At 37.5% G+C, this 10951-nt stretch overlaps 2 protein-coding genes across 2 annotated transcripts; one reads left to right on the forward strand and one right to left on the reverse strand.

Annotated features, from left to right (window-relative positions):
* Window positions 1-1898: 1898 nt before the first annotated feature.
* On the forward strand, window positions 1899-2852 carry LOC130848559 (olfactory receptor 4S2). The gene has a single exon (XM_057727015.1). It carries the CDS (start codon window positions 1914-1916, stop codon window positions 2850-2852), a length of 939 nt encoding a protein of 312 aa, XP_057582998.1. The 5' UTR covers window positions 1899-1913.
* A 4879-nt stretch (window positions 2853-7731) lies between these two features.
* LOC130848231 (olfactory receptor 4P4-like) lies at window positions 7732-8661 on the reverse strand. The gene has a single exon (XM_057726428.1). The coding sequence runs from the start codon at window positions 8659-8661 to the stop codon at window positions 7732-7734; it is 930 nt and encodes a 309-aa protein (XP_057582411.1).
* Between the last annotated feature and the right edge of the window lie 2290 nt (window positions 8662-10951).

Consider the following 10951-nt stretch of genomic DNA (forward strand, 5'->3'; position numbering starts at 1 on the left):
CCATACACATGAGACAGGATACTCACGATGTCTGAGTAGGAAAACACCATAGTTTCAAAGGAAAATGTGATCCTATCCTATTTGAAATGCTCAGAAAGTGGAGGAAGGAATTCCTTGAGAAGGATGTTGATTCAGGGAGAAAGAAGCATTCCTCCTGGACTTTACATTATAGATGATGGAGACACAATGCCCAGGCTTGTGTTTAAAGAGCCAGTTTCTTTTAGACGAGAACCAAGTAGCATGATTCACAGCTGTCAAAGACTGCTATGATTTGAGCTCTCTTAAACTGAAGGGCTCTCTGAGTGGAAAAGAACATATTTTGTTTAATTCAGGAGGAGAAACAAGAGGGGAATGAGCCTGTAAAAACAGGGAGATGTGTTTGCGTCTGAATTGGAATGATCATTATTACCATTACTATTATTACTATTATTATGGTTAGCACTGTTTTGTTCTGGGTAAGGGAAGGCACACCTGGAATGACTACTTCACCACGTCTAATACACAGACCTTAGGAAACACAGCCCTGCAGTTTCCCCAAAGCTGGAAATGCCAGGTACATCAATGCTGCAAAGGATAGCTGAGAGCACAGAGTTCAGTAGGAACTGACAGATCTTTGGGGGATGTGTCCTCAGGTGGACAAAATTCCTGATGATTACCTAAGACACGATGCAATACTATCCTAACACAGAATGAAAGGAATCATTTACAGAGTGACTTGAGAGCCCCTTTAATCAAAACTATCCCCCATACCCCTTTTCCACAGATACATTGCAGTGACCCCACTAGAGTGTCTGAAATTCCCACCACTGGAGGGTCACCCATTAAAATTAAATATGAAGGAGTGGTGAGATGAAGGGCAGAGTCATCTCTATTTATTTATGCATTTATTTATGCATTTCATGCATTTATGTATTTATTTATCTTAGTTAACAGACAAATGTTTAAAATACCAAGACAAAGCAATTCCTGGGGGATGCTCAAACCACTGACTTTGAAGAGATTTCCCTTCCCATCTGTTCAAATCAAGCAGATCTTGACGTGTCTTCATTGTTTTGTCTTCTTTTGTCTCTGCCTTCTTTTCAGGTTTTTATGGGTGTTGTGAGCTGAAAGAATTGAGTTGATTTCATAGTAGAAATAACTGTTTATACTATAGATGATAGTGATATTTAAACGTTCTCATTTTCCAAGTGGGATAATAGAAGCACCATGAAGGTAAACAATTTATCTGAATGTACAGCACCAATATCTCATATTAAGATTTGAATTAATTTTTGCTTTCCTTTTACTATACCACATCACTCTTGATTATGAAAGCCTGATATCAGATAGAGGACCAAGAATTCATGTACACAAAGATCAGAATTTCATAAGAAGAAGAACAATCAAGGTCACCCAGTCTCAGCTGTTTGAACACTCATGGCAGTATTCAGACAGGAAAATGTGGGCATATTTTTACATTTCTGTGTCAAAAATAAGATGAACATTTTCAGGGTGTAAATGTTACCACATTCCCAAACTCAAAGGTGTTTCAAATTTAGGCTGAGTGCTTTAGACAGATTAGAAAGAAGTAAATTGCTAGAAACAAACAGATGAAAGAACCTTTATGAGAGGTAAGGGAGGTGAGAATTTTGGTTAGATGTGTGACTTGGAAGATTTACTCTGTCTCTTTGGACTTTGTTTTCTCATCTGAAGTAACAGAAGGACTATCATATTGATGTAAGATGATCAGAATATGTGCACTTCCATTTCTTTAGCTATACATGCCAAGTAGCTGTAAGTACTCATTTTTCCATTTTTTGTGGTTCCTGTTATTCCTTTTTTTGACTTAGAAATAAATGTTGTTGGTCCTTGTTATGTTTTTCTTTCAGGTAATGTAATTGTCTCTTGGGAACTTGGCCTGCTAGACAAATTCCATGGAAAAAATAAACAATGTGACTGAATTTGTTTTCTGGGGTCTTTCTCAGAACCCAGAGGTTGAAGAAGTGTGTTTTGTGGTGTTTTCTTTCTTTTACACAGTCATTCTTCTGGGAAACCTCATCATCATACTGACAGTTTATAAGGGCAACCTTTTCAAGTCTCCTATGTATTTCTTTCTCAACTACTTATCTTTTGTGGACATTTGTTACTCTTCAGTCACAGCTCCTAAGATGATTATTGACCTATTAGCCAAGAGGAAAACAATCTCCTACATGGGGTGCATGCTGCAACTCTTTGGAGTACATTTCTTTGGTTGCACTGAGATCTTCATCCTTACTGTAATGGCCTATGACCGTTATGTGGCTATCTGTAAACCCCTGCACTATATGACCATCATGGACCGGGACCGATGCAATAAAATGTTGCTGGGGACCTGGATAGGTGGGTTCCTACACTCCATCCTCCAAGTGGCTCTAGTGGTCCATCTACCCTTTTGTGGCCCCAATGAGATTGATCACTACTTCTGTGATGTTCATCCCATGCTAAGACTCGCCTGCACAGACACATACATTGTTGGTGTTGTTGTGACAGCCAACAGTGGTACCATTGCTCTGGGGAGCTTCGTCATCTTGCTCATCTCCTACACCATCATCCTGGCGTCCCTGAGAAGGCAGTCAGCAGAAGGCAGGCGCAAAGCTCTCTCCACCTGTGGCTCCCACATTGCCGTGGTCATCATCTTTTTTGGTCCCTGTACTTTCATGTATATGCGTCCTGATACTACCTTTTCCGAGGATAAGATGGTGGCTGTGTTTTATACCATTATCACCCCCATGTTAAATCCCCTGATTTATACAATGAGAAATGCAGAGGTGAAAAATGCAATGAAGAAACTGTGGGGTGGGGGGGTTTCTGGGAGGCTAATGGTAAATAGTTGAAAGTAACAATTCAAGGTGGATGATCTTAAGTTTTCTCATCTGCACAATGAAGACAATAATAGCAACTTCACAAGGTCTTCTGGAGGAACAAATGAGAGAATAAAACATTCTACAGAAGCAAGGTATTATCTGCCATCTTGATTCTATTTGTTCTAATCTTTCAAAATCATGATTTTCTGAAATATCAGGGGAAAGAGCCTTATTAAACTCAGAAGCTGAGCACGACCATGCCTAACACCATGATTTTTTCCTCCTCATTTTTCCCTTTCTGAGATTTTCTTTAAAGAATGAAAAGTCCACTGTTACATACTTAAGGCTGTTTTCTAGTGTTTACAACTATGGCTGTTATATGTTAAGCACTCGATATGTGTATGTTATATGAATAAAAAGATTAATGAAAAATGACAGAGATCTGAGCTAAGGCCTTCTGATACAAGTCCTCCAAAACAGCAAAAACTAAGCCACATAAGGTTGGGATGGGGAGGGAGGTGTGTTCAGAAAATCAAAGAAATAAAACACAGGCTTAGAAAACAAAAGGCCTGTTCTTACCCTCTTGGCTTGGGAAAAACCTTCCTTTCACTAGGACTCATTTTCTTTACCCAAACAATAACTAAATTGGAAAAACTTACCTCTAAGATCACCATTTTTACAGTAACATCCCATTTGCATGTTTCTGCTAACTGACTCTTTACTTGTAGTCTGTAGTCAGCCATCCCTATTAATGTAAAACAATTAACAGGAAACACTAAAGAAACTGAAAACAAAGACATCTGTGATGAATACATGATTGTGTGTTAATCATAGGGTAAGTGTAATTTGCTGAAATGCATGTTTGGGAAACCATGTTCCCTTCAATGTTTGAACCAAGTAGCTTTACTGAAAACAGTGAGCCATTTATCACTGCTTCCTTAACTATCACAAACTAATTTCTAGCTGTGGATTCCAGAGAGATTCATTCTGGACAAATAAACGTGTCTTTCTTATGTGAACTGATACTTGCCCTGGTGATACATTCCTCTTTCTCTTTGCCCAAACTAAGCTTTATTTTTCCACAGCAATAAATGCATCAGTGATTCTCTCTCTGACATTTTTTTCATTGTCTTTTTCACAAGTCTGATTATTTAACTTACTGTCAATACCTGGGTATGTGTTTATAGTTGTGGAGCGTGTGTGCACACATTACGTTAAGCACTGCACATTGTCAGTGCTTTATACAATGATCTCTGATGCTGGAGTATTCACAGAATTAAAGATAATAAATATCAAAGGCAGTAAGACATCTAGATTAAAAGTTGTAGTTAACACCTCTTGCCCTGGACCACATGAATCCGTGTTTATTGTGTCAGCTTGGACATATACTTAATGGATCTCTATGAACCTCCCTTTGCTCAATTTAAGATGGTTACCAGGTCAGTGCTCTTCAAACTTGTCTGATCATTGAAGTCATCTTGAGATGTTTTTGAAAAAATGACACTATCTGTTCTAAGAATTTCTCATCCAATAGGCCAGTGTTAGAGGGCATACAAATATCTGTATTTTTAACAAGCTCTTCTGGTAATTTTTATACAGGAAGTGGCACATTAAAGATCTTAGATTTGGAAGCACTGGGACTAGATGATATTTGATGATCTTAGAGCACAAGGTTATCTATGTATTAATGAAACCCAAAGAGCCCTACCTTCAGATATATATTCCCATCTGTTCTGCTATAACACTAGGGGAACTAAACCTGAACTGAATTTAGAAAACTGTGGAATAAAGTTATCCATTTATAAGTTTTCTCCACAATACTCTTTCCTTTATGTCTCTGCACTAAAGCCTTGACTATCAAGGGATATTAGTGATATTGATGTCCTAGAGAAGGGAAAAGCTGACAGATTCAATACACTCAAAAGCCAAGAAGTGGACCATATGAAATAGTATTCAAGTTTCTATCACTGTCTTTATGAACTTACTCCTGTTCACAAAAGTTCCTCAGAGTCAATCCCAATGATAAAGGAGCTCAGGAAGACCGCCCTTGGTTCCTTGTAAAGAAATGACCAAGAACCATAATCACTCAGACTCTCCTGAGTTCCAGTGGGGGTAAGGCTCATGCACAACATCCTTTCATTTCACAGATGTGTGACCACAACCCTGGCTGCCGGCTTCATAGCTTTATAATCCTGCTGTTATATGATGGCAGATGTGGCTTTGATTATAGCTTCACTGATGAAAATAAGTGTCACCCCATCTCATGTTACACATGGATAGACTAGTTTATTTCATAGTGGAAAACAATAAAAATATATACCTATCTGTATCTTCTAACCAGTGGTTATACTTCTGTCCCCTGGAATAGCATAAAACATTTTAAACATTTTCCATGCACTGCTCAATTGGATATGTAAAGATAGTTTTCATGGTCTTCATATGCTATCCCTTTTCTACTTTAAGCATACCCAGGAGATTAAAACATGTGTCATGTGTCAGAGCCTTCATGAAGAACTTCACTATTTTTTTTATAGTAACTGAGTGGTAATACCTCTTTTTGACAGTGTCCTGATGTGTCCAGTTCTTACACGGTAACCTGGTTTGTTTTGAGATTTGAGGTGTAATGCAACTTTATTACTTAATTTGAATCTTCAAAATAGTCCTTATTCTACATGTTTAGTATAAAAAATCCACAAGTTAAGTGCACTGCAGTGTAGAGAGAGATATGCAATACTGTACTTCCATAACAGACAATGGTACAGTCAGACATCACATGTACAGAGCATAACATTTCAGTTTCAGCAACTAAGATAGCACTTCCATTGTCTTCATGAGAAAAAATTAAAAAAAAACACAAGGTATATATGAACCTACTCTGAGGTTTGCAATTAACCCCAGTCAAGCCTGACCTAGGTCAACTGAACCCCAGCTGACACAAAGACACATGAGCAAGAATTTGAAATGCTTATTATATAAGCCATGAGTTTTGGAATGGGTGTTACATGGCATTCTTGAACTAACTGATCCAAGAATAGCATGGTCAAACTGTAGGAGTGGGGGTTCTGAGGCATATTATTGAATTAATAAAACCTTGATTATATTAAGTACAAACTAATTGAAAGGAGCAGTATAAAAGGCCAAGCTACAGAAAATGGGCATCAGGGACAGCTCATAACTTTGGTTATATACATAAAGGACAGCTTCTAGATACCTAAGTATACAGCCAGCCTCCTTCCCTCTATGCCATCCATGGATAACATATAGGAAGAGAAGGACGTAATACTAACCACGTTTGGGTAGATTCACTGTCACTCCTCCTTTGTTGATAAATTAGAAGGAGAGAGTTAACACAAGATAAATATGAACTATGTGCAAACAGACCTTTTTTTAAATTAATTAATTATTTATTTTTTATTTTTTGGCTGTGTTGGGTCTTCATTGCTACATGCGGGCTTTCTCTAGTTGTGGAGAGTGGGGGCTACTCTTCATTATGGTGTGCAGGCTTCTCATTGCAGAGGCTTCTCTTGTTGAGGAGCATGGGCTCTAGGTGTGCAGGCTTCAGTAGTTGTGGCACACAGGCTCAGTAGTTGTAGCACACGGGCTTAGTTGCTCCGTGGCATATGGGATCTTCCCAGGCCAGGGATTGAACCCATTTCCCCTGCATTGGTAGGTGGATTCTTAACCATTGCTCCACCAGAAAAGTCCCCAAACAGACTTCTTAAAGACCTGTCTTCTTTTGGAAGAAATCAAACATTGAATTTGTCACAATAAGAAAATGTAATTCATTACTGGAGAAAGTGGCCTATCTAAGCATTAATAACAGGCTTACCAAAAATAAACACTGAAATTAGACAGCTACCCATGGAGCTATAGACATTTCTGTTTTCCTTCATCTTCTTGAATTGGATAACCCCACGAGGAGGTAATCGCTGCCAGACCTACATCAAAACAAAACCCTGACTTGCTTTGGTGTTGTCTTTCTTATTTCCTTTTTAGTGTACTTCATTATCTATCTGCCTCCACTTATATTTCATAAATTTTCACAAAGTATACATATCAGGATCTTGAAAGAGAAATACTATTGCTGAAATATTCATCAGCCTGCAGCTAATTTTGCACATGTAGATTTCACTTTAAAATGTGGATTCTTGTTGAACAAGGGACAATAATTCTTTAAGAATACACATACAAGACTTCCCAGATAGTGCAGTTGTTAGGAATCCACCTGCCAATGCAGGAGAAATGGGTTCAAGCCCTACTCTGGGAAAATTCCACATGCCGTGAACCTGCTGAGCCCATGCATCACAACTACTGAGCCCATGTGCCACAGCTATTGAGGCCCATGCACCTAGAGCCTGAGCTCCACAACAAGAGAAGCCACTACATTGGGAAGCCTGTGCACCACAATGAAGAGTAGCCCCCACTCACTGCAACTAGAGAAAGCCTGTGCCCAGCAATGAAAACACAGCTAATAAATAAAATAAAAAAATAAATTTATAAAAAAAAAGAATACACATACAATTTCTTAGTGTGGTCTATGTAAAGGACAGAAAGGGAGTAGCAGAGGGGCTTTCACTTCTCAAGGCTTGCCAATTTTTTTTTTTCAGATATTTATGGGAGTATAATTGCTTTACATTGCTGCATTAGCTTCTTCTGTACAACAAAGTGAATCCTCTCTATTTATACATATATCCCCTCCCAATTGAGCCTCCCTCCCACCCTCCCTATCCCACTCTTGTAGGTCATTACCAAGCACTGAGTTGATATCCCTGTGCTATGCAGCAGCTTCCCACTAAGGGCTCACCACTTTGGATGACAGCACATGCCTCTCTATACCTGCTGCATTTGTCAATACTAAGGGTTCTGGGAATAGAATGAGATCCAGCGAAGTGTGCAAACACCAGAGGCTTCATTTCCCTTCAGAGAGTTGATCTTGGCACCACACTTTCCTCATGGCAGTCTTCATGTCTGTGTTTCTCAGTGTGTAGATGAGAGGGTTGAACATGGGGGCAATCATGGTGTAAAAGAGGGCAAAAACCTTGTCGTTACTGACCGAATCTGCCGCCAAGGGGACATAGGTGAAGATGAGGGGCAGGAAGAACATGAACACGACAGTGATGTGTGAGCCACAGGTGGAGAGGGCTTTGCGGCAGCCCTCGGAGGAGCGAGTCCTCAGGGTGGACAGGATGATGATGTAAGAAATTACCAAGGTGACAAAGGTCAAGATGGACAGCACTCCTGTGGTGGTAATGATTGCAATAACCGACAGGCTAGTGTCAATGCAGGCCAGCTTCAGCAAGGGGAATACATCACAGAAATAGTGGTCTATCTGATTGGGACCACAGAAGGGAAGTCCAGTAATAATCAATACATGCAGGATTGAATGGATGAAAGCTCCCATAGCAGACACCATTACAAGGACATAGCACACCTGTCTGTTCATGATGAGCATATAGTGAAGAGGTCTGCAGATGGCCGCATAGCGGTCATAGGCCATGGCCACCAAGATGAAGATCTCAGTGACACCAGAGAAGTGGGCATAAAACATCTGGGCCAGGCAGCTGTTGTAGGAGATGGTCTTCTGCTGGGCCAACAAGTCAGTGATGAGTTTGGGGGCCACTGTGGAGGTCAAGCAGACATCCATGCAGGAAAAGTAGCTGAGGAAAAAATACATGGGCTGCTCACCCAGGCGGCTGCCCCTGATGGTGAGAAGAATGAGCAGATTTCCTGAGAGAATCGCAATATAGCAAAGTGAGAACAGCACAGAGCAGGCAACCTTCACATTCTCATCACTAAAAAGTCCCAGGAGGACAAATTCTGTGACGTTTTTATGTCCCATTGTTTCTGTGGGTTTGGTCATTTAGAGGGGGAAGATAGTATACCTGAAACACACAACTTTTTGAAGTTATTTATTTTAAAAGTCATTCTTTTTTCAAAAATATTGAAAGTTTAATAAGTTTAGTATCAATTATATATTGATAGTTTAATATGATACAATTACTATAATTAGTGCTGAGGGTACAGCAGTGTACAAAATGCACAGTCTCTACCCGTAAGTGAAGTTTAGAGCAGAAATTCACTGACAACAATAGCACAAATAATCAACTGATTGCAAATATGATAAATTCCAAAGTCTCATAATTATCAAGAGTAGCAGGATGAATATTTTAAAAGATGAAACTTTCTTTTTTGGGTGAATTTTAAAACATGAAACTTCCTTTTTTGGGTCAGTTTTGAGATATGTTTTCAGTATGATTCTTTGAGTGAATTTTGAATCTCTGGTATATATGAAACAGCACTGAGGCTCCCTTTTCTTCAAGTTTCCAGTTCACTTTCCAGTCTAATACAGGAGATCTCATCATTTTTGGCCTTCAGGCACACTTTCTGTTACTTCCTTTTAAGACAGCACCTTTGCAGCGGCAGACTGCATTCAGAGACTCTTTTGCACTCAGTCTCTTCCATCATCTTGTTTCTCTTTGAATTGAATCTCCTTTCTTATCAGGCTTGTTACACACTCATGGGACCAAGTCCTGGAATATTTTAGTTAAAAAGGAAATATTTATTTGGTGCAAAATATAACAGTACATCTCTTACTTCCTTTCTGCAACTTGATCTAAATTATATCACAAAATTGTTAAACTGAAGGCTCAGTTTTATAAAAAGATAAACCCTGCACATTGATAACATCTGTTAGCCTGTTTGTGAAGGGTTATCATAGCAGTTGGACACTGCACTTTTCTACATCTCACTTTTTTTTTAAGAATGTCAATTTTTTTCCTAAATGAATCAATACATTCAATAATTAAAACAAAAGTTCTGACCAAAGTCTAATGTTTCGAGAATCTAATTCCAAAATTTAGAAGCAGTTAATATTCAAAGTAGTTAACCTAACTTTCTTAAAGAAAGAACAAAAATAATAGACATACCTTTCAGAATAAAATTATGTTATAAAACTGGCAATTAAAGGGTTGTTGTAAAGACAAGTTTCTGTACTTGAAGTCAATAAAAGAATACATAATATATTGGAATTGTGTCTATGTTTAATTTGTTTAATCTATGTTTAATCTTAATTTAATAATAGTCTATGTTAAATTAAATTTCAAATTGATGTGAAATAATGGACTTTTCAGTAACTGCTGTTAGGAACAAAATATCTCACAAGGCAAAAAAATGATATTTGAGATGGTTAAGAGATAGGTGTATAAAAAGAAAACTAGAAAAATTTTGAGAAATAATTAGAAAGGATTTATATCTTAAGATATGGAAATTTTAAAGCAAAGCACTAAAGCAAATTCTTAAAGAAAATATAATACATTTAATTTTTGTATAAGAAAATCTCAAATGAACAAAGTAATTTAGAACGTAGTAAAATGAGACTAAGTGTAAATCCTACAAATCAATGATATAAAAATAAGTAAGCTGATTCTCTTAAAGAACAAAACATTTGACTAGGCAATACATAGAAAGGAAGTTATTACTAGCCAATAGGAGTTATATATATATATTTCCACTCCTTAACTTTGTGAAAATAAAATTAAAAAGCCTGTCCATATAGCATTTTGATGAGGGACCCAGTGACATTTTCCCAGGAATCAAAAAAATGGACATTCATTCCAGATTTGTTCCAATTTGGAAATTGGAAATGATTTAAATATCTGGAAATAAAATGGAAGTAAGATGTAGTACGTTCTTATTATGAAAAACTAGGCAAAATTTTAATGTTGAATCCACATGACAAATCTACTATGACACAAATTACTAAAATACGTTTTGAATGAAAACATATTAAAGTGCACAAAGATAATCACAGTGAGACCTGTATTAAAAAAAAATAAATCACACATACTGAATACCATGTAGTTTCTATGAGAATATTTGTGCTTATAAATTAATAGGAAAGCATGTGGAAGAAAAGATTTACTTCTCAGAAATAAAGAGAATGATGGCCAAAGGGGATTTTAGTGGTATACAGTATTTTGATTTCTTTATTAAAGACAGCATATTTCAGTATTATTTCCATAACTGAAATTAATTTTAAAACTCATTATTTGTAGTGTGGTTTAAGAAAAATACAGTACCTAATTAATGAAATTAAAATAAAACATAAACCACAATCCTTTATTGGAATT

The sequence above is a fragment of the Hippopotamus amphibius genome, chromosome 3 (assembly GCF_030028045.1).
Source record: "Hippopotamus amphibius kiboko isolate mHipAmp2 chromosome 3, mHipAmp2.hap2, whole genome shotgun sequence".
NCBI lineage: Eukaryota > Metazoa > Chordata > Mammalia > Artiodactyla > Hippopotamidae > Hippopotamus > Hippopotamus amphibius.

What these genes read in the sequence shown, in the direction of transcription:
- LOC130848559 (XM_057727015.1), top strand. Translation starts at nt 1,914, where the DNA reads ATGGAAAAAATAAACAATGTGACTGAATTTGTTTTCTGGGGTCTTTCT.
- LOC130848231 (XM_057726428.1), bottom strand. Translation starts at nt 8,661, where the DNA reads ATGGGACATAAAAACGTCACAGAATTTGTCCTCCTGGGACTTTTTAGT.